We start from the raw sequence: 24,499 nt of genomic DNA on the forward strand, positions 1-24,499 counted from the left end.
TATAATAAGAATCTGGGGGCTGTGTGCAAATAAAGGTCTGAGCAGAATATTTTTTGAATAATTAAGAATTACACACATGAATAAATTTGGATATGAAAAAGGTAGTCACAGATGGAGGAAGCCCTTGATTCATCAGACAAGTGCCTTAAGAGGAAATACAATCATAACTAAACATTAAACCTGCTGCTTAAAATATGTTAAAGCTTTTAAGCAAAATAGGTTTTTAAACTCAAGGCAATCACTTGGTTCTTTGTTCCCACTATTTTGAATGTGTTTGTGTGAAAACTGAAGGAGACTCCAAAGAAGCCAACAATTATGAATGATCAGTACTATTTTCTGATTCTCTGTGATCCATCACAAGTTGCTGAGAGGCAAAAAAAAACCCAAAAAAACAAAAAAAAGTTAATTGACCAAAGTAAAAAGAGATTGATGTCCATTTAGGGTGTCAAGTACATACTTTCAGTTTGAATTTTTTTTTTCTTTTTTTTTTTCAGTTCGAATTTTGAAGACAAATGTTCCCTTAAAAAAAAAAACCAAAAAAAAACAAAAGAGAAAACAAAAAACAAAACCCCAACAGGCGCCTGGGTGGCTCAGTTGGTTAAACAACTGCCTTCAGCTCAGGTCATGATCCTGGAGTCCCGGGATCAAGTCCTGCATCAGGTTCCCAGCTCCATGGGGAGTCTGCGTCTCCCTCTGACCTTCTCGCTCATGCTCTCTCTCACTGTCTCTCTCTCAAACAAATAAATAAAATCTTAAAAAAAAAACAAAAACAGGGGCACCTGGGTGGCTCAGTGGGTTAAGCCTCTGCCTTCGGCTCAGGTCATGATCTCAAGGTCCTGAGATCAAGGACTCAGCTTCCCCCTCTCTCTCTGTACCTGCCTCTCTGCCTACTTGTGATCTCTGTCTGTCAAATCAATAAATAAAATCTTTAAAAAAAACAAAACCAAAACCAAAACAAAACCCCAACCGAATACCACCACAGCCACTCAACAGTATGGCAGTTCCTCAAAAGTTAAAAACTGAGCTACTCTATGACCCAGCAATTGCACTATTAGGTATTTATCCAGATACAAACATAGTGATTTGAAGGGGCACCTGCATCCCAATGTTTACAGCAGCAATATCCACAATAGCCAAAATATGGAAACAGCCCAGATGTCTGTTCACAGATGAATGAATAAAGATGTGGTGTATATATACATATATATATATATATACATACCATGGAATATTAGTCTTGCCATTTGCAACAACATGGATAGAACTAGAGGGTATTAGGGCTCCTGGGTGGTTCAATGGGTTAAGCCTCTGCCTTTGGCTCAGTTCATGATCTCAGGGTCCTGCGTTGGGCTCTCTGCTCAGCAGGGAGCCCCCCCCCCTCCCGCCTAGGGCAAGCCTTTGTAAGCCCCTCCCGCCCCCTGCCTGGAGCATCTGGCAGCCCCAGACCCTGCCGGTGGGGGTTGTAGGCTGCTCCCTTCCTGCCAGACCGGAGGGGCTGGGGGGATCCCAGCAGGGGGAGGGCAATCCCTTCACCCCAGTTGCCAAACAGCCCCCCTCACCCCCTGGACCTTCCTCTTCCCTCTATCCCTGACGGTTCTGGCCTTCCCAAACCGCTTTTGATCTTCTGATTCCTCTTGGGTTGAAGCAGACCAAGTTCCCCCCAGGCACCCCAGTTTGGGGGGGGCCTGTATTTTTTTAACGACACCCCAATCCCCCACCTGTTCCTCCCTTTTCCCATGCTGCCAACTTCTAACCACAATAGTGACTCCGTGCTTGTCTGTTTAGTTCTGTGAATAAATGGAATGTTGTGGAGATGACCCCTCCTTGCACCGCCTGGTTCCCCTCCCCTTTTCCCCTGGTCTTGGCCACCCATGGAAGGGGGACCAGTAAGGGACGTTCAATTAAAAAAAAAAAACAACACACACAACAACAACAACAACAACAACAACAAAAAGTGATCTCTCTCTGTGTCAAATAAATAAATAAAATCTTAAAAAAAAAAGGACTAGAGGGTATTAGGCTAAGTCAGTAAGAGAAAGAGAAATACCACATGACTTCACTTATATGTGGAATTCAAGAAACAAAACAGATGAACATAGGGGAAGGGAAAGAAAAATAAAATGAGACAAAAATTGAGAGGGAGGCAAACCATAAGAGACACTGAACTCTAGGAGACAAACTGAGTGTTGCTGGGAGGTGGATGAGAGCGTGGGATAATTGGGTGATGGGCTTTAAGGAGGGAATGTGATGTAATGAACACTGGGTATTACAAGCAACTTATGAATCACCAAATTCTAACTTTGAAACTAATAAAAAAAGACTTAAAAAAATCCCCATCACTTTGGTTTTTTTTTTGTCTTAAATGAAAATCTTTGTCTTAGATTGTAATGGCTACAATCTCAGATGTTTCCTATTACATGTAAAATTATTTAAAAAAAAAAAGATTTAGGGGGCACCTGAGTGGCTTAGTCGGTTAAACATCTGCCTTCAGCTCAGGTCATGATACCAGGGTCCTTGGATCGAGGCCCACATAGGGCTCTCCTCTCAGTGGAAAGCCTGCTTCTTCCTTTCCCTCTGCCTGCCCCACACCCTGCTGTCCTTTCTCTCTCTGTCAGATAAATAAATAAAATCTTTTAAAAAATTTAAAAAAAAATTTAGGAACAACAGCAAGTTTTGATGTTTGAATAACCAGTTGCTAAGAAGTCAATCAACCCTGTTGCTCCTATGAACAGGTCTCCAACTCTCACAGGTACACTTGCCTGCTGGGTGCTGTTTACTTTGCATTGACATTGACATGATTGAGGACAGTGCTTTTCAAACTTCTAGTCATGCTACATTAATGAGTATCGTGAAATCAAAATACAATCAGCACTTCAGCTTTTTCTTTATGAACATTCATATCCATAGAAAAGTAGAGAGAATAGTAAAATCACCAATATTCCATGATTATCAAGATACTGTCACATATTTTCTTGGATCATCACCCAGCCCATGCCATACCTAAAAAAAGTGAGCCATAATTCCTTGTATTGGACAATACATCTCAGGTCTAAAAAATGTTTTCTTACCAACAGTTTGTTCAAATCAGGATCAAACAACATTTTATAAGATTCTGTTAGAGAGAGAGGGAGAGAGAGAGAGAGACTGTGTGCATAAGAGAGCATGAGCAGGTGGAGGGGCAGAGGGAGAGGGAGAAGCAGGCAGCAGGGAGCTCCACGTAGGGATCAATCCCAGGACCCGGGGATCATGACCAGCGCCAAAGGCAGATGCTCAATGACTGAGCCACTCAGGTGCCCTTCAATTGCAGCATTTAAAAAAATAAGTGAAACAGAAGAACAGATTACTGAATATCCATGGGCATCACAGGTAAGTCTCGTTACTGTTGTTTTTTTTTTTTTTAAAGATTTTATTTATTTATTTGACAGAGAGAAAGATCACAAGTAGACAGAGAGGCAGGCAGAGAGAGAGGAGGAAGCAGGCTCCCTGCGGAGCAGAGATCCCGATGCGGGGCTCGATCCCAGGACCCTGAGATCATGACCTGAACCGAAGGCAGCAGCTTAATCCACTGAGCCACCCAGGTGCCCCTCGTTACTGTTTTATAACATTTCTTTTTATACATGTGTATTTGTGTCATCTATTATGTATTTTCATACCACTGGTCAAAGTCATAGAAGCGTGAAAGTCACTTGTTTAGTGATCTTCTCTACTCCATAGGCTCTGGGCAGATTTCAGCGTCCACAAACACATTCTGCAGTTTAAGGATATATGTACAGGAAGGAGAGCCCTGTATCTTTGCTCTTCCTGTTCCCTCTGCCCAGAACTCCCCTCACCACCATGCCTACTATTTCATGTCTTCCCCAGACTCCAAGGGCTGAAGGGTCATGGAACCTTTTTCTGTTCTGCCCAGCTGTCACTTGGTTTGCCTCTTCTTTGTTCCACTCATCACAATGCCTTTGGTAACTGTTCTCTGGATGCAATATACGTTTTATACTACTGTATATATCAAGGTCATTAAGTGTATCAGGTGTAACTACTTTGCCCTGAGATGTAACTTGCTCTGTGTTTTGCTTACGCTAAGCACTTAACAAATGAATAAATTGAGTTGGAAGTCTGAGACACTAGCTTTAGGTTCTTAGGCAGTGTCAAAAAAATCAGACTCCAAGGAGAGACTAGAGAAGAACACAAATTCATGAGGTTTAGACCAGCTCACGAAAAGCAGCAACAACAATAATGTCCAGTCACTGTCACAGAAGGAAAGATAAGCCATCTGGGTGGCTCAGTGGGTTAAAGCCTCTGTCTTCGGCTCAGGTCATGATCCCAGGGTCCTGGGATCAAGCCCCGCATCGGGCTCTCTGCTTGGTGGGGAGCCTGCTTCCCTTTCTCTCTCTCTGCCTGCCTCTCTGCCTACTTGTGATCTCTGTCAAATGAATAAATAAAAATCTTAAAAAAATAAAATAAAATAAAATAAAAGAATGTTAAAAAAAAAAAAGAATGTTAGGGATAAAGGGTCTCAGGGCTAGAAACAATTAGGAGAACATCCACTCATTCTCACCACTAGTTCTATCAGTCTTGTTGCATCTGTGACTATATGCCTTATCTTTCCTTCTGTGACAGTGGCTGGACAGTCTAGATTCTTATCTAAACTCAACCCCTTCACTTTTTACTGGATCCTATTCTCTCTTGCCTCTTCAGTGTTACTCATTCTCTCTCATGCATTATCAAATTTTCACTCCCTTCTGCAGTCCTATGCAACAAAATTTTCTATGATGGAATGTTCTCTGTCCATGCTGTTCAATATGGTAGCTACCAGCCACTTGTGGCTACTGAGTACTTGAAATGTGGTTAATTACTGAGGAACTGTATTTCTTGAAGTTTAATTTAAATTAACTTAAATAGTTACATAAAGATGATTCACATCAACATCAAACATATTATTTTTTCTACCTTAAAAAATAATTAACCTCCCTTGACTTCACACCCCTTCAAGATACCACCCCTCTCTGTTCCCTCTTTCATAGTATATTGTACAAAATGTTTGTCTATACTCCCTGTATCTACTTCACTTTCCTTCATGTATTCTTAAACTTCAGTCTTTTTTCTTTTTTTTTTTAAGATTCATTTATTTTTTTGACAGAGAGCACAAGAAGGGAGAGAGAGAAAAGCAGGCTCCCCACCAAGCAGGGAGCACGATGAGGGGCTCGATCCCAGCATCCTGAGATGATGACCGGAGTCAAAGGCAGACACTTATCCAATTGAGCCACCCAGGGGGCCCTCTGTCTATCTTTTTTTTTTTTTTTTTTAAAGATTTTTATTTATTTGACAGAGAGAGATCACAAGTAGATAGAGAGGCAGGCAGAGAGAGAGAGGGAAGCAGGCTCCCTGCTGAGCAGAGAGCCCCATGCGGGACTCGATCCCAGGACTCCGAGATCATGACCTGAGCCGAAGGCAGCGGCTTAACCCACTGAGCCACCCAGGCGCCCCCCCTCTGTCTATCTTGACTCGATATGTCACCATAAGGTTGCTCAGCATCACCAGGGACCTCTGTGTTACCAAATCTTACAGTCAATGTTGAGTGCTCATTTTATCAGAATGAACAGCAGCATTTTACATGGTTCATAACGCCCTTCTTGGAAGACTTCTTTCTTAGCTCTCTGTGCTGGGTTTTCATCTTTGCATCCTCTAAATACTGAAATGTCACAAGCCTCAGTCCTTAAGCCTTATCTCTCCTCTGTATTTTGTTCCTTGGTGCTTTCATCCATTTCCATGGCTTCCCATTTTAGGTATAGGCTGCAGATGCCCACATGTATCTCTAGCTCAAACTCGAGACTTGCACATCTTAGAGCAAACCCCCTTCTGAAACCTGATATTTGGATGTCTAACCCATGCCTCAAGCTTCATATTCCATTGGATCACTTTTGATTCACCTTTTAAATCTGCTCTTCCCTCAATCTTTCCCATTTTAATCAATGCCACTTCCTCTTTCTAATTGCTCAGGCCCCAAGATGTGTGGAAACATCCTTGACTCATATGCCACAGCCAATCTACCAGCAATTCCCTCTTTGTCCTACTATTTATTTATTTATTTATTATTATTATTTTTTGTCCTACTATTTAAATAAAGCAAGAACCTGACTCTTTCCCATTACCTTACCTATAAGCCCCTAGTTCAAGCCACTACCACAGCTAGCCTGGATTATTACAAGAGTCTCTTGACTGGTCTCCCTACTTTTATTTGCCTTTATTCTCTTAAAATCACCTCTCCAAACAGAAGACAGTGATCCTTTAAAAATGTATATGGATTCATATCACAGCAAAACACCGACCTTTCCAATGGTTTCCCATCTTTTTCTGAATAAAAATCAAACCCCTTACAGCAGCCTGTAATAATCTTCAGAATCTGGCCCTCAATTACTTCAGATGTGGGCAGGCCCTCTCTCCCCTCCCTGACTTCCTCCTTCCTTTAATCCACAAGATCCTCCTCCCTGTTTTTTGAAGGGGCTGAACCCCACCTTCAATCCCTTTATCCTGACTTGTTTTACAGGACAGTTCTTTTTTTTTTTTTTTTTTAAGATTTTTATGTATTTATTTGACAGAGATCACAAGTAGGCAGAGAGGCAGGCAGAGACAGAGAGTAGGGGAAGCAGGCTCCCTGCTGAGCAAATCCCAGGACCCTGGGATCATGACCTGAGCTGAAGGCAGAGAGTCTTTAACCCACTGAGCCACCCAGGTGCCCCAGGACAGTTCTTATCTGTCTTCCCAAACTAAACTTTGGAGCCCTTAATCAAGAGTCCAGACTCGGCCCTGTTTTGTTCTCTGCTGGATTCCCATCTCAAACAGTGCCTGGTATTGAACAGGTGTTCAATAAATCAGCACCGAGTGAGCGAATTAATAAATTATACTACTTATGCCTAGCAGTATAACCCAGTATAAATCATTTAACCTTTTTTGAATCTCATTTTCCTCATCGCTCAAAGGAGAGAGAAACTAGATAATCTCAAAATGCTCATTTACTCAGTAAATATTTAATGCAACCTACTGTGTAGGTGCTTCAACTACAAGAAAAGGTCACTGTCCCTGCTGCCAAGGAGCCGGATATTGAGTGGATAAACAGCCATACGGGGAATTACCGTGGAGGGCTTCCAGGGAAAACTTCTGAGTGTTCACCTGGCAATGGGTAGGATACAGTTGGGTGCAAAGGGAGTGGAAGCCGGTTCCCAGCTTCCCACGTGTGCACAAGGAACCCTTTCAGACTGTAAACCCTGTGAAGCAAGGGCTTCCGGTTTTCTCCCAGATTTGGCTCCAGACTCTTACTCTTATCGTTATCTTACCTCGGATACTGGTGCGTTTACTGAACGAAGAAGCTGGGTGGGAGTTAGGGAAGATAATGAATTCAGTTCCAGCTTTAAAACTAGACGACCTTGGTTAGTACCCACCTATCTCATAAGGCGAGGCGCTGCTTACTGATTTAGGCTTGGACCCACGTATTCTTTTACCTATGTTCTAGCCCCACAGGAACACAAATCACATCCTATTTAACTTTGGCACAGTGCAAAGGTCCTCAACGTTTTTCAGTCCCACACTTCTCAGAGCTTTCCGATCGGGACGTTGCCATCCGCGCGGCAACTTCGGCGCTGAGCAGGCGACCAACCGCGCACGCCCGCGAATTGTCCCACACGCTGGGACCTTCATAGTCGGCTCTTCTCGAGAGTTCCCGGGTGTCCTTGCTAGTTGGCCCCCCGCAAGCCCCTGCGCTAACCTGGGAGGAGTCGACCTCTGCTGACTCTACCAACTGGAAAGTGAAGGGGTGGAGGCACTGAACATGCTGAGAGAAAGGTTAGAAAATGAAAAGAGGAGCCCGCTCAGATAATCAGGCACGATACTTTATTACTAACATATCACACGGGCTCATATGTCCTCAGAGAAATCGATTTGTCTATCTTCTAAGCGTAAAACAACGCGTGGCTCCCCCTACGTCCGGCGCGCCCAGCCTTTGGTCTCTCCCGCGCCGGGCGACCCCGCGGTCACGTGCTCCCCCTGTCCTTCTCGCCCAGCGTGCATCCTGCGGTGGGGACGGCAGAGCAATGGCAGCCCTGCTGAGACCAGCTCGCTGGCTCCTCCGAGCCGGGGCAACCCCGCGCCTCCCGCTTTCCCTGCGCCTCCTCGCAGGCGGCCTGAGCCGGCCGCACGCCGTCCCTAGTCTGCCCGCCGGTCGCGGCGGGCCCCTTGCAGGGTGAGTGCCCACGCGCTACCCTTCGCCTGTCTGCAGCGCGGGCGTCCCCCGAGGTCGTGATGTTGGCGTGGGCCGGGCCTGCCTGTCTTTCTCCGTGCCCTCTTCCACGCCCTAAGGCCAAACGTCCCGGGGTCTTGGACCCCGCTCCCCAGCGGGGATTTCGGGTGACAGGGTCAGTCGACTTGAGAAGGTCATGGCCGTGTGCTGGGTTTGCTTCCGGCATGGATTTAGCTCTCGCTTGGGACTGGGTTTTCCTGTCCTCGGGCTACCGCCGACCTTCTGTTAAGGGGGTGGGGTGGGGGGCGGGGGGCTTTGAAGGCTGCTACTGGGATCGGGTGTTACTCGTCTCCTTAGGATTCACCGGCTTGGATGCTGTCCCACGTGCGAACTTTATCGGTGATCAGTAACCAGCTAGAACTTAGATTTCGATAAGTTTATATTTAGGGGATGGGAGGGATAGGTTGGGAATTTGGGATGAGCAAGGGATAGTTTAGATAGGGACGTTTAATTGTGATCAGCTTGGGCTTTTGCCTGCATTTTCTGGAGTAGAGTTTCCCTCGATATTTACAGGGGTGCGGTATGGGTTGGGAATTGTCACAGTAGGGCTATGTAAGTATCAGTGAGTGAATAAGTGAACATGTGCAGGCACTTCGTGGGGATATAAGGATGCCAAGGGATCAGTGGTGCCAAGTGTTTGAATAAATGCTTCATGGATTGATGGTTATCAGGAGATAGGTCTGGCATAGACTTGGAGAGGGGGTAAGGAAGTTTGGTGAAAAAGTATTAGAGTAGTATTCTGACCATCCGAGAAGGGGAGATGGGCATTGAGGTTTTAGAATTGGAGAAAAACTGATTTTGAAATACTGTTAATAAATAAAGATACTTTGGGAGACAATTTAGGACTAAGAGTTAAGGATTTGCCATTGGACAAGTTAGCATTTCTAGGCCTCAGTTTCCTTAGTTAGATGGAGTGGTAATAGCGTTGGTACTACTGCATGAGATTATCTATAAAAAACACTTAGCAAAAGGCTTGGTACCTAGTAAGTGCTTTATTAGTTATAATAATAGTAATAACTATGATTACATGGATCTTCGTGGAGCAGCCTGGAAACTACTCTCTGCATAAAATTATATGGAGGAAACGTTTTATGACTTCTTAACAACGCAGTTATAGATCTTTGGAACGTAACCTACTTGTAACTTACCACCTGCCTGGATTTTGTTTTTAGACCTGAACAGTTAAGAAAGAAAGCATTTCTCTTCTTTCAGAGACTTTATTTGGAGAAAGTTGTGTCAGCCACTCTTTTTTTTTTAGTCCTTAATTATCCCTGTGAGGCCAGAGGAGGGTGAATGGTATCTCTCATCGTTACTGTTGTGTTTGAGGAAAACAATAGAACAGTCTCCTAGAAAGGATATTGGTCTGGGTGTTCATCAGACCTGGATTCCATTTACTTGCTACATAATCTTACCTAAATTCTTTGATCCTCAGTTTCATGATTTGTAAAGTAGAGGTAACAAGGCCTTTGTCTCTCCTTTGCAAAGCTGATTTCTTGTCGTTCAGGATTCAGCTTAAATGCTATTTCTTCAGAGAAGGCTTATCTCTGCACTCAATGTAAAAACTACCCTATTTTAGTTTTATCATGCTATGTTTGACTTGTCTTAATAATCTGCTTTTTGTTTGTTTTCTCAGTAGAAAAAGTGAATTGCATAAGAGTGGAACATTATTTTGCTCACCACTGTGTGCTTGGCTCATAACAAGCAATGAGAAGAGTATTCCCTCTTTCTCTTGTATTCTTTTTTTTTTTTTTTTTTTTATTTATTTATTTGACAGATAGAGATCACAAGTAGGGAGAGAGGCAGGCGGGGAGAGAGAGAGAGAGAGAGAGAGAGGAGGAGGAAGCAGGCCCCCTGCCAAGCAGAGAGCCTGATGCGGGGCTCGATCCCAGGACCCTGGGATCATGACCTGAGCGAAAGGCAGAGGCTTTAGCCCACTGAGCCACCCAGGCGCCCCTTTCTCTTGTATTCTTAACAGTCATTTTGTACAGTCTCCTGTCCCACAGCCTGCAAGTATGCCCAGATCTTTCCTAGAACTCTGGACTCATCTCTGGTTGCTTACCAATTTCCCTTCCCCTGTCCTTATTTCTGTCTCCTTTATTTCCTCACTTCATATTTACTCTTCCATCCGCCGCAGTCACACTACTGGCAAAAGCCATCATTGTTTTATTTATTAACTTTTTATTGTATATATATTTTTATATTGTTTGTTTAATAAGTACGTTTCACACCCAGCGTGGTGCCCAACACAGGGCTTGAACTCATGACCATGAGAGCATGACCTGAACTGAGATCAAGAGTTAGTCATTTAACCGACCGAGTCACTCACGTGCCTCTGTTTTATATTTTTAAATTATAAAACTCATGTTCCTTGGGGAGCAATTGCAAAATACGGAGAGAATAGTAATAAATTAAAAATCACCCTTAGGTGCCTTGCTGGCTCAGTTGGTGGAGTGTGAGGCTCTTGGTCTTGGAATGTTAAGTTTGAGCCGCATTTTGGGTGCAGAGATTATTTAAAAATAAAATCTTAAATAAATAAATAAGTAAATGAAACAAAAAAGATACCCTTAATTCTCTCACCCAGAAACAGCCATTGAGATATGTATATATATTATACATATACATATACATTTCCTTTGTATGTGGATATTTATATGAATATATACATATATATACACATATACGTATATACATACATTATATATACACATAACCAGTTATGTATATATAGATGAAAGTTTATTTAATTTTTCCAAGGGACCTAATTATCAAATCTACTTTTAAGGCCTTGATCTCTGACATGTTGTTCTGTCTCCCGTTTCTCCCTTCATGAGACCCTTTGCTTGGCATTGATGAGTCTTTTAGGATTTTTCTCACGTGCTTTGTTGCTGCTTCCTTTTTCTTCTGTTCATTTCTCAAATGCTAATGTGTTGGGGGGAGTTTAGAATTCAAGTTTAGATTAAAGAATCCTTACGGTTTTTCATTCACTATGGGTGAGTTCATCCATTTTCAAGGCACCAGCCCCTTCCTACCTATCTGATAATGACATTATTTCTCTTCCTGGATATAGATCATTTACTAGACAACCCCACTGGCTGAATGAACTACAGATGCTTCAAACCCATCACATCTCAAATTGAGCTCAACTTTCCTCTCAAATCTGTTCTTTTTGTGTTCCCTATTCTAGTGAATGCGGCCATTTCTGTCTGTTTCCTAGAGATTTCTCATTCTTATTTCATTGATACCTCTCTGACCCGAGTCACCCCCTATGTATTGATTAAACAGATGATTAGGTTCTGCTAGATTTATTCCATCTAGAATGAATCCCCTCTTCCTCCAACCCTCATGTTATTCCCAGGGAAGACTGCTATACCTTCATGTCATTTTACTTTTTAGGATTAGATACTATGATGGCTTGCATTAGTTCCAGGATAAGGTGCTTCATAATCTAGACATGCCTGTGGAGACTCACTACTACTACTATTACTACTACTACTTCTTCTTCTTTTTTTTTTGAAAGATTTTGTTTATTTATTTGACAGAGAGAGAGACAGCGAAAGAGGGAACATAAGCAGGGGGAGAGGGAGAAACAGGCTTCCTGCCGAGCAGGGAGCCCGATGGGGGGCTTGTGCCCAGGACTCTGGGATCGTGACCTGAGCTACACAGGCACCCCGGAGCCTTACTTCTTAGGAGTTCCTTTCCATGGTGTCCTGTATTCTAGCTATATCAAAACTACTACTTCTGAGTCCTCTATAGCAGGGCTTTTTAATGAGCATAAGAATTCCTTGGGGATGTTGTGAAAATGGAGATTCTGATTTTGTAGGTCTAGACAGGGGAACTGAGATTCTGCATTCCTAACAAGCCTCCGGATGGTAAAGGTACTATTGGTCCAGGGCTCTGAGAGGCCATGTTGCACATCTCTTTGTCTTTGAATGTGGTGTTTACTCTTGGGATGTGTCGCCCCTTTCCCTTACTCAGGTGTTCCCTTTCTCTGTTAAATCTTTTTTTTTTTTTTAAGATTTTATTTATTTATTTGACAGACAGAGAACACAGGTACACAGGCAGGCAGAGAGAGAGAGAGGGAGAAGCAGACTCCCTGCTGAGCAGAGAGCCTGATGCGGGCCTCGATCCCAGGACCCTGAGATCATGACCCGAGCCGAAGGCAGAGGCTTTAACCCACTGAGCCACCCAGGCGCCCTTCTCTGTTAAATCTTGATTGCTTCTCCCATTTGACCTCTGCTCTTTTGTGTTTCCCTTAGATCCTGAATCATTAAGCATTATTATATGTGTACCAAACAGCATGATTACATGTGTACCCAACAGCCCTCCAGACCTGGCTGTAAGTCCCTTGAAGGCAGTGATTTTTGTCTTTTTCCTCCCCTGGTGTCTGACTTTGTGGCACATAATAGGTGTCAAATATTTTTTGAGTAAATCACTGAAAGTCTAGACATTGAGGAAGGAATATTGTGACGTGCAAAGACATTTGAAGGGATATTTAATCCATGCCTATAGTGCAACAAACCTCCACAAATTCATGCCAATCTTGATTTCTAAGAATGTCCTGTGAAAGACAGATGAGCATTATTGAGTCAAATTCTAGAATTTATTAATTTGTTTTCAAACTTGAAGCGCCAGAAGGTAAATACTTCTATATTCTTTAGTCTTGCTTCTCATTCCCATTTCAGTACTTTTTTCTTTTTTTTAAACAAATTTTTCTTAAAAACCAGCTCTTCCCGTATCCTCTGTGGGGAGTTTGAGGGGCAAATACTGTTTGTTGCTTTCCCCCAGACTCTTTTTTTATTTTTCTACTTCTGAATCGGAAACTGCTTATATTTTCTTGTGAGAGTTTGCAGACTTCTGTGCTTCAGAAGAAAGATAAGCTTTGAATTAAATCTGTTTGGAAGTGGATCTAGATTGGTGATTGTCTTAAGGGTGAAGAGCACATATTGCCCTATGACAGAATGATGTGACTTCTAAGGTTGGAAGGAAAGAAACCTTTCCCTTGTTTATTTCTTAATGAGAAAAAGATCTTCTCAGCAAATGTTAAGAATCTGTCTGGGTTATGATTCAGCCTGTGGTTTTTGTGTGTATAAATTTATCAATTATAGAGGGCTATGATAGGCCCATGTCCCACTCCTATATGCTGTCCATAAAAGAGGAGCGTAATACTGTGGTTTTTCAGAGAAAAGAGCACGCGTTTGTGGTAGGGGCTCAGTTGAGTTTAAGAGGACACATGGTAATAAGTAGTCAGAGTGCTCTAGGGGAGGAGAGCATGGAGGGACTTGGAGACCATACTTCCATCCTGTGTGGCTACATGGTGTTAGGTGTCGTAGAAGTTGATACTACCAAGGCCAGTTGATTCCTTCTAGCTATTAAGGTTGATTAGAAGTTGGTTATTTGATGGTTGGAAGCCATTGGAGGGTTTTGAGAGGTACAGGTCTTGACAAAGTTTACATAGACTGCAGGAGAGATAGAGGCTGGGGATGGAAAGACCAGTAGGAGCAACACTGATACCACAGATAAGGGCTAATAGGACTTCAGCTAGGTGGTGCAGAACTGAAAAAATAAAAATAAAAACAAACCACTTCCTTTTCTTCTTGAGAGGGAGTGAACAGGAGATTGGTCAGCATGTTGGCAGAATGGATTTGGAGATGAGGATAAATAGTAGTACCTTTGGATTAGATCTTTTCCATTCTCAAGTTGTTTGTATGAATACATCACACATGTATTTCATCTTCTGTGGGTTCATATTACAAATGAGGGAACAAGCTTAGAAGAGTGAAGTGATTTATCTGAGATCTCCAGTTGGGGATTTAACTACAGACACTGATGCCCAGTTTTGAAGTGTTTTGAATAATATTGTGCTTTAGGTGTTGAAGGGATTGCTTATGGACATAAAGACATTATAGATTTAGAAATTAAGGACTATCACAGATAAGTAAGCACATAAGATCTGAGATTTAAACTCTGGAAGGAATCTTTAGAGTAAATCTTGTCTATCCCAGTCTCACTTTATAGAGCCTGAGGAGTGTCTTGTTCATGTCACATCATAGGTCCCAACCTGTGTACCTGTTTGTCACTTCCTGTCGTAGCTGAGACAAAGGAGACATACTTTGGGACTGGAGGACATTGAGGTGGAGGGGATGTCTGGATAGGTGGAAAGGAATTGGTGTTTCAAGCCAGGAGACTTTTAAGTGTGGAAGAGTTGTAAGTGGTTTTTCTAGTCTAAAATTTTTGGTGTTTGGGGGACAGCTTAACTGGACAAGACTTTTTGGAGAATTGAGGTCTTACAAAATAGTTGCATGAGAAAGTTCATTGAGACAGTTTTACAAAATACTTTCTTAAAAGATCACTCAGCAGACACTTACTGAGTGCGTTCTATAATAAAAGCTATTATTGAGCCATGTTTGTTAGGAACTTTATATATTTTTTCCTTATATGATCTTTACAAGGTAGGTATTTTTCTTCAGAGGAAGTAACTAATGCTTAGAAAGACCAAATACTTTTACCAGAGTCACATAGTTGTTAAATAAGCATAGTTTAGATTTGACTAGGTCTTTAAAAATAAGTGTTGTGCTTTCTGCTAATACACTTTTAAAAGAAGGTACTCTAGGAAGTGTGCAGTTAATATTTATTATGCTGACTTTGTGGGTCCTCTATGTATACTTTCTCAGTTGCTCAAATTTCGGGCAATTATGTACTGCCTTCAGATTTTTTTTGTCCAATCTAAGTACTATTGACACTATTATTTGTATTTAATGTTCTTCCTAACATTGGTTTTAGGTTTAAACTGATGTTGTTATAACTTATTTTTATCTTAAGCAAAAATATTAGTAAAATAAAGAGCTTGATGGTGATAGTTACTTTTAAATATTAATTAGAATAGATAAAATGACTGAAATGAAAAATTTTTGTTTAAATACTACCTAAAACCATCTTGCCTAGCAGAAGGGTGATATTTCTGGAAACACTGCAGTATCTCAGTTAATCTTTGTGATAGCCTCATGAGGTAAATACTGTTAACTCCCGGATTTTACAGGCTTAGAGTTGCAGTAACTCTGCCACGTCACACATCTTATAAAATGGCACAGCCTGAAGTCAGGCTGGTCTATAGGACTCAGGCTCGTGCTCTTAAAGCTCAGAGCTCCTGTGTTTCTGCAGTGCCATGGAGCCTTCTGTTTTTGTCTCTTAAGATTGTGCTTGTCAAGTGTTCATGAAAATGGTACATAATAGGGTAGGATGTATAAGAGGATTAAGTAAGCCTGTAAGGCACTTTTACATGAAGTTTTCTTCATCATATTTAAGGAAGTGAGAATGAACAAATTGCATTGGTGAGACTTGTTGCTTGGAATTTGCAGTTAAATGGGCAGGGGGCTTTGGTGATAGGTGTTTCTTTCCCATTTCCACACCCACTCTGGTATAAACTTCCCTCAGCCTTTTACTTGGACTACTGCAGTAGTTTTCTAAATGGTATCTCTCTCTTAATTCTTGCTATCTTCTAATTTATTCTTCACCCCCAGCTAGACTAATCTTTCTAAAACAGAAATAGATTCTGCCACAATCCCTGCTTAGAAAACTTCAATAGGGTTCTGATAGAGTTCTGTAGCTGGAATAAAATCTGGACCGAAAATAAAATCCAGACCATTTATCGTCACAGTCTTTCATGATCTAGCCCACTCACTAGCCCAGTCTTCCTCTTCAACTTCATCCCATCTGTGTTGCTCACTTGCTTGGCCTGATGACTGTTCTGGCTTGCTTGGAATACTTCTCTGTTGTGCATGGCTGCTGCTTTTAATGCTCAGCTAAAAAATTGGTGGAGGCTTTCCATTCTTTAGGTTCACCCTCCCAGTCCAGGTTTAATTAAGATGTATCCCTGACCTTAACCTTGGGCTGCTCAGTTGGTTAAGCATCTGACTCTTCATTTTGGCTCAGGATCTTGGGATTGAGCCCTGAGACATGCTCTGTGGGGAGTCTGCTTAAGATTCTTTCCCTTTCCCTCCAACTTCCCCCCAATCCCACATGCATGTGTATATTCTCTCTCTGTCTCTCTCTCAAATAAATAAATCTTTAAAAATAAATAAAAGGCATTATTCGGCACCTGCCTGGTTTAGTCAGTAGAGCGTACAACTCTTAATCTCATGGTTGTGAGTTAAAGTCCCACATGGGGCATGGAGCATACTTTAAATAAATAAAAGGAGGCATTATATTTTTGAATTTAACTGGAATCAGTATCTGTATGCAACTTTTTAAAAAGAATTACATACTGTGACTAAGTTGGGTTTATTCCATGCTTACAAAGCTGACTCAGCATTTGAAAATCAGTCCATGTAATCATACATACCAACAGGCTAAAGCAAACTCAAGTGGAATAGTTAAAATGAGAGATGGGTGAGCACATGAAATAAGTTTGAGATGTCCATTGTCTACAGAAGAGTACAGCAAAATAAGCGGAGAGGGCAGCTTTATGGACATCAGTCTTATATTTTATGACTTGTCATAAAATCCAAACGCCTTTCTTTTCAGCTATTGGAGGCTTTCCATTCTCTAGTCTCACCCTCCCAGTCCAGTTTTAATTTTCATTCCTTCTATTGTGAATCCCCTATTGCAACCAGGTTTCCTTGATGCCTTTCTGCCGTGTTGAACTCATTTCAGAAAGAGATTACTCAAATACAGATCCGCGACTTGTCATCTTGTCATTAACTACCTTTTACTGTGACTTTGGGCAAGTTGTTTCAGTTTTCTTATCAATAAAATGAGGATTATGGGGGCACCTGGATGGCTCAGTGGGTTAAAGCCTCTGCCTTCGGCTCAGGTCATGATCCCAGGGTGCTGGGATCGAGCCCCATGTCGGGCTCCCTGCTGAGCAGAGAGAAGCTTCCCTTCCTCTCTCTCTGCCTGCCTCTCTGCCTACTTGTGATCTCTGTCTGTCAAATAAATAAATAAAAATCTTTTAAATAAATAGATAAAATGAGGATTATGGTAATAATTTTTGTTACCTAGCATGCGTCATTAAATGCTTGATAAACATCAATTACTGGTTATAGCTACTCTTATCACATATCTGTATCCCCTTTTTTTTTTTTTTCCTTTAAATTCTGGGAGCTCCAAAGTGTTAGATGCTAGAGTGACTCATAATAGCAATGGAGTTAACTTGGGAGGGAGAGTTTGAGAACATGTGTGATTAGTTTGGTGCACATTTGAAGTAAAAAAGAATGAGTGGGGTGCGTGGGTGGCTCAGTGGGTTAAGCTTCTGCCTTCAGCTCAGGTCATGATCTTGGGGTCCTGGGATTTTTGGAAAACACAAAACTATAGAGAAGGAGAAAGGTGGTTGTTAGGGGTTTAGGAGGATGGGGGAGGGGAAGAATAGGTGGCGCACAGGGCAATTTTAGGGCAGTGAAACTATTGACTACTGTAATGCTTGCCATACATTTGTCAAAACCCGTAGGTATGTACGGACACAGAGTGAACCCTATTGTAAACTATGGACTGTAATGTATCATGATTGGTTTATCATTTATAACACATGTACCACAGTAATGCAAGATATAAATAGGGGAAACTGGGTGGAGGGGGAAGAGCATATACAGGAACTCTGTACTCACTGCACAGTTTTTCTGTAAACCCAAAAATTCCTTGAAAAGGTAAAATATTGGAAAAAAGTACAGACTTAAGAGGGGAATCCCATGGAAGCCTGCTTAAAATAATCTGCACTGCATGCCTTTTTGAAATACGGACTTTCAAATATAAAAACCATTATTTTTTTTGTACGGAAGAGTCGAAATAATCGCCACCAGCACTAAAACAACAACAACACTGAGAATAACAATGCCAGATTTTGCCAGAGAAAGTTAAAGGGTAATCTGAATATAGTGGTGATTGCCGGAGTCTCAGGAGGGAACCTAAGATGTTTGACTCAGAAATGAAAAGGACGGCCCCCGGGTGGCTCAGGTGGTTAAGCGACTGCCTTCTGCTCGGGTCATGATCCCGGGATCCTAGGGTCGAGTCCTAGATCAGGCTTTTGCTGCTCTGTGGGGAGCCTGCTTCTCCCTCTCCCTCTGCTTGCAGCTCCCCCTGCTTGTGCTCAATCTCTCTGTCAAATAAATAAATAAAATCTTTAAAAAAAAAAAAGAAAGAAATGCAAAGGAGCAATTTATGACACATTGATGAAATGTTAATAATTTTTCCTTACATGGTTACACCAGTTTTGGTCATCAGAATTTGGCTTGTGCAAGCCTGACAGGTAGGTGCATGCGCTACATGGACGTACTTTCACCCCTGGACTTCTTTACTTTCTGTCATAACATACTTACTGTTCCAGGCATGGGGTTCCTAATTTCCTACTGGGTGTGTTTCTCTGGAATTTAAAAATAAATTTTGGGCCAAATAATCAATGTAGAAAGCACTGCCATGTAGGGAAGCACTGGAGACTTCCTTTTGAAGAGTGAAGCATCCTTTAGTTAAGTATGTAACCCTTCACCATCGTTCATTCTATGGTGGATTCATAGTTCAGCATATCTAATTAAAGTCAAGTATACATGTGTGAAGGAGACTTAGCCTCATTAAAGATCTGTTTGTGAGGAAAATTAGCTTTAAAATGTTGAGAATAATGTTCTGGTTTATTAACCTGTCTTCTGTCTAAATCTGTCTAAATTTTGTATTTGTTAGATCTTATATTTTAAAACTGCATTTTATTTTATTTTTATTTATTTATTTTTTTTAAAGATTTTTATTTATATATTTGACAGACAGAGATCACAAGTTGGGGAGGGGGGAAGCAGACTCCCTGCTGAGCAGAAAGCCGGATGCAGGGCTCCATCCCAGGACCCTGAGGTCATGACCTGAACCGAAGGCACCACCCAGGCGCCCCTAAAACTGAATTTTACAAAGGTTTTACTTTTGCGCTTTATCACAGCTTAGAAGATTTGAGTTGTGTAAAAAAAATCTTGGCAAATATATTTCGCTACAACTTTGAAATTTCTTTTTCTTTTTTAAACATTTTTTATTTTGAAGTGATCTCTACACCCGACATGGAGCTTGAACTCAACAACCCCGAGATCAAGAGTTGCATTTACCACCGACTGAGCCAGCCAGGCACTCCTACAGTTTTGAAATTTATATATTAATCAGTTTTCGTTGTTGAACAATATTATTGATTGCACACTCACCTGAACTTCATATGTTCTGGATGATTTAAAATAATGTTATTTTGTGTTTGCCTAACAAAGGTATAGTTCAGTAAAAACTGATCCAGTAGATAGGTTCATGGCCAGAGAAAACCTTTGAAAATAGAGGATAAATATTTAGGAGTGGTACATATTTCTGTAGTTTGTAGGTGGTTAACATTTTATTAACTCAGCTTATTTTAATAAACTAATCAATTAGCCATCTGTAGTGTGCTGAACATTAGGTTTGTAAAAGTAAGAAGACTTTGTCTAGTTAGTGTCCTGATTTTTTCCATTGTTTTCCAATTTGTTTATATAGATAGAATCCTTGAAGGCCAGAGTGCTTGTGATTTGTCCCAGATCATGGTGGTAGAGTTTCTGGTCTAGTATCAAGTTTCTGCCTTTGTGGTTTACATAATCTTGTGATGAAACTTTTGGTATAGCTTTCTTTTTTTTTTTTTTTAAGATTTTTTATTTATCTATTTGACAGACAGAGATCACAAGTAGGCGGAGAGGCAGGCAGAGATAAAAGAGAGGAGGAAGCAGGCTCCCTGCTGAGCAGAGAGCCCGGTGTGGGACTCAATCCCAGGACCCTGGGATCATGACCTGAGCTGAAGGCAGAGGCTTAAACCACTGAGCCACCCAGGTGCCCCTTGGTATAGCTTTCTTTAATGTAGCATCACATACTCAAATTATTCAATTTGTGACTGGTTTTCCAGGTTAATAACATAGGCTAAGAAACCAACAGTTTTATTTATTTATTTAAGATTTTATTTATTTATTTGTCAGAGAGAATGAGAACACAAGCAGGGGAAGCTGCAGGCAGAGGGAGAAGCAGGCTTCACGTTGAGCATGGAGCCCAGACATTGGTCTCCATCCCAGGACCCTGGGATCATGACCTGAGCCAAAGGCAGCCTCTTAATCTACTGAACCACTTAGGCATCACTATTTATTTATTTTTGAAAAGATTTTTTTTTTTTTTATTAGAGAGAAAGCACTAGCAGGGTGTGGGAGGAGGGGAGGAGCAGAGGGAGAGGGAGAAGCAGATTGTCTGCAAGGCAGGGAGCCCCAGTTCGGGGAAGGGGTTTAAGGGTGGCGGATGGCTCCATCTCAGGACCCCAGGATCTTGATCTGAGCAGAAGCCTGAAGCTTAACTGACTGAGTCACCCAGGCTCCCCAACAGTTTTATTTTTAAACTCACTACTATGTAAATATTTTTTTGGTAATTGTGGTAAAGATGTGCATATACAAGAAAAATGGGGTTATCATCCTGAAGGCATCCCTGGATTAGTAAGTATTTTTACATCATACTTCGTTAATATGTGCTTTGTATATATTGCTTAGTTATACTTACTGGCTGCTGTTGAAAAGTTTAAGGTATTTTGGGATAAATGCATCAATAGAAATTTTGTGTTAGGGTGCCTAGGTGGCTCAGGCGGTTGGTTAAGCATCTACCTTGGGCTCAGGTCGTGATCCCAGGGTCCTGGCATCAAGTCCTGCATCGGGCTCCCTGCTCAGAGGGAAGCCTGCTTCTCCCTCTGCAAACCCCTCCCCACCCACTGCTCCCGTGTGTGCTCATGCTGGCTCCCACGAAAATAGTCTTTTAAAAACAAACAAAATTTGTGTTAGAAAGTGGTGTTGGAATACAGAGTAAGTTTAAATTTGATTCAAAGATTTATGACAGGGTTATCCTCACACATAAGGATTATTTTTAAGTTTGATATTTGTAAATCAGGTACAGTCTGTATTTCTATAGTATGGAGTACCTCTGCTTTCATTGTTTTAAAGCATTTGGCTTACGTGTTAGGCTCTGTATTAAAATACTGAATGGTTTAAAGGTTTTTGCTCTTTATAAACACACATGTACTAGTCTGACCTTACCCAATAGACAGACCCTTTTTTACTTTCTGAAAATTATTGATGTTTAATACCAGAAATCCAGTTTTTTAAAGATTTTTTTAAAGATTGTATTTATTTATTTGACAGAGAGAGAGCACAAGCAGGGGAAGCGTCAGGCAGAGGGAGAAGAAGGCCCCCCACTGAGCAAGGAGCCTGATGTAGGGCTCCATCCCAGGACCTGAGCTGAAGGCAGATGCTTAACCGAATGAGCCACCCAGTGCCCCTACATATCGTTTTATTTTCTATGATTATAGTTGTTAAAATAAGTAGAAAAGTATGTAATTAGCAGTTTGACATATAGAAAGCAGATATGAATTGGGAACTGAAACATTGTCACTGTAGAATGTTTCAAATTTATTTAGACAGATTGGAAATTCTTTTGTCCTGAATGATTCTTTAAAAACCTGCATAATTTGAACTTGGACATTGGTCTTTTATTAAATTCATAATGAGATTACGCCTAGAAAGCATTTGAAAGCAGTTATCAGAATTATATATTTATTTTAGATCTCTTGTCTAATTTGTAGAGGTGAGAAGAGCTTTGTAGCATAAACTGCCTCATTTTCTTTCATTAACCTGGTTTTGCTTAAGGGAAATTAAAAAAAAAAAAAAACAAAGCACACCATATTATTGTCTTAGTTTAAAATGATTCCATGCGGAAGTTTTTCAAGACCAAATCAGTTATTTAAGGGATTTACTTTGCATTCTTGTGTGTACATGTGATTTTATTTAACGCAAAGGCAAAACTTCCTTTCTTACACTCTGAGCATTTTTGCTTTTGCACCAGAATTTAGGTATTTGGTATTTAGGAGTATTTAATTTGATGTTTACCTACCAAATTAGGTATTTGGTAACCAATAAACTTTGTATAAATTTTGCTCAAGAAGAGAACTTACATGGGAGGAATTGTGTTAATTACCAATTGTGTTTCATTTTTTAGAGGGCTACTGAACCAAGCCAGGCAATATGCCATTGCTGTTGAGAAAAAGAATTATCTTCAAGAGGAGCCTGCTTCTTCTCGTAGAAGGAATGCCAGTCAGTTTGACTGGGCTCTAATGAGACTGGATAATTCTGTCCGAAGAACTGGCCGCATCCCAAAGACTCTTCTACAAAAAGTCTTTGACAATACCTGTAACTCAGGTAATTGAAAATTTTCTGTACAAAAAGTTGAATGTCTTAATAAATACCTGTTTGGGGGCAGGCTCATTATAGAAGAAATTATTTGATATTTTCAATTTTGTTTGTTATTTTTTTGATCATCATGATTTTATGTTATGATTGTGATCTTTTCAACTCATCAGAGCAAAGTTTTTGAGTAAAGCATTTTGTTTTATATGTTTATTTCAAAATCAGCTACTAAAAATGTGTCTTTCTCCTTTCCCCAGTTTATGAGAGTCACTTTCAGTGGTAAATTGTCTTGGCAGTTACCGTTTTTCTTACTTTCCATTGTATAGTGTCCACTTTCTCTAAGATGCTTATGTATGATAGATTTCCAGAAAGACTGGTAATCCTTATTTCCCTTTCATTTTCACTTAGTTTTATAATCTATTTGAGCCATTTACTCTGATAATCCAGTAGAAGCTTGTGGACCTTACCACCCTCCGCCCCCACCCCACCCCAAGCCCACATGCAAACACACTCGTAATTTTGCATGTAGTTACAGAACATGCACCAGCTTCCTAAAGCCCATCTGGATTTCATTCACATTAAGAAGCCGTGGAATCTAATGATGAAGGTTATCAAGGAAGTATCAGTTCTAATTATGTGCACTTTAAGGCTATTGTATTTTCTCTTTTTTGATTTATTTAGTTGTATGACTATTACCGTAGTTACATTTAGAACGTTTTTATCTCCTCAAAAAGAAATCTCCTAAATCCTTAGCCATTATCCCCTAACCCCTCATCCCTTCCAGCCTTAGGCAACAACTAACGTACTTTCTGGACTTGCAGATTTGCTTATTATGGATACTTTATATAAATGGAATCATACAGTAAATGGTTTATTTTTGGTTTTGTTTGGTTTAAAAGTCAGCTTTCAGGGACACGTAGATACATGGAAAAAGGGAGAAGGAAGTTTGTATTGTTTTGTAATTGATTGTAAACCTAAATTTGGTATTGATGAGTTTTAACCATATTGCATTGTACTATTTTCTAAGACACTAAGAAGCTTAGCCTTTGAATTCAGTTCTGGGTATTTTTATATGGTATAGAGTGTTGCAGATTACATAGACTCCTAATCTTAGCTTCCCTTAGAAAACAAACTAATTTTAAAAACATAACTTTTAGTAACATTGTAAATGATATTTGTAGATTGGGGTAAAGTTTTTTTCCCAGCTTGCGGGTACTTTTAATACTGTCTTAGGCAGGAGATTTTTGAATATTTACAGATTTTGGTTTATGTTTTGATATTTATCTGTATGATACTGCTACTGCATTAAATATTATCTGCTCTCTTTTTTCATAGGTAGCCCAGGTGGTAATCAAGCCTTGCTTCTCTTGCGCAGCTGTGGTTCTCTCTTGCCTGAACTACAGCTCTCAGAGAGAACAGAATTTGCTCATAGGATATGGGACAAACTTCAGAAATTGGGTATGATTGTTTAAAAATATGTGTATATGTAAAAGATGTAGATTTTTTTTCTTTTGGTAAATAATTTCTTTACATAAATGTTCCAGTTCGATTTTATGGAACAGCTACTTGGTAATATTTATTTGGTGAGTTATAGTGACATCTAGGGGCATTAAGAATAAAATAATTTACTAATGTAGCATTGTTTGTCAGCTATACTCAAATGAAAAAAATGAAACAATTTTCATACAATTATTACTCTTTATGGTAAGTTAAAAAAGAAAAAAAAAGGCAGTTGGTTTGTCAAAGTTAGGAATGCACATATCATTTGACCAAGCAGTTCCATTTGTTAGAATATAGTACAGATACACTCAAATGTGCAAAAGGATATCCTTTATTTTAGCTTGTTTGTAATAGTAAGAAATTGGAACCAACTCTAGGGTGTCTCTCTAGGATTGGTTAAATAAATTATGGTGGGTTTATGAAATGGAATACTGTGCAACTTGTTAAAAAAAAATGAAGGAGTTCTTCTATACTAATGTGGGTGTTCTCCACAATATAAACAAAAATTAAGGTGTGTAATAGTATA

The 24,499-nt window shown here is 40.6% G+C and overlaps 1 protein-coding gene across 2 annotated transcripts in view; it reads left to right on the plus strand.

Moving 5' to 3' along the window:
- The first annotated feature begins 8,042 nt into the window (after positions 1–8,042).
- LRPPRC (leucine rich pentatricopeptide repeat containing) overlaps positions 8,043–24,499 on the plus strand; it is a 103,493-nt gene continuing 87,036 nt past the window's right edge. For both annotated transcript variants that reach the window (XM_045980925.1, XM_045980926.1), the window contains exons 1-3: positions 8,043–8,230; positions 22,286–22,485; positions 23,809–23,931. In XM_045980925.1, the coding sequence (XP_045836881.1) occupies positions 8,082–8,230; positions 22,286–22,485; positions 23,809–23,931 (472 nt within the window). In that variant the 5' untranslated portion in view covers positions 8,043–8,081. The remainder of the gene's footprint in view (positions 8,231–22,285; positions 22,486–23,808; positions 23,932–24,499) is intronic.

The sequence above is a fragment of the Meles meles genome, chromosome 16 (genome assembly GCF_922984935.1).
Source record: "Meles meles chromosome 16, mMelMel3.1 paternal haplotype, whole genome shotgun sequence".
Taxonomy (NCBI): Eukaryota; Metazoa; Chordata; class Mammalia; order Carnivora; family Mustelidae; genus Meles; species Meles meles.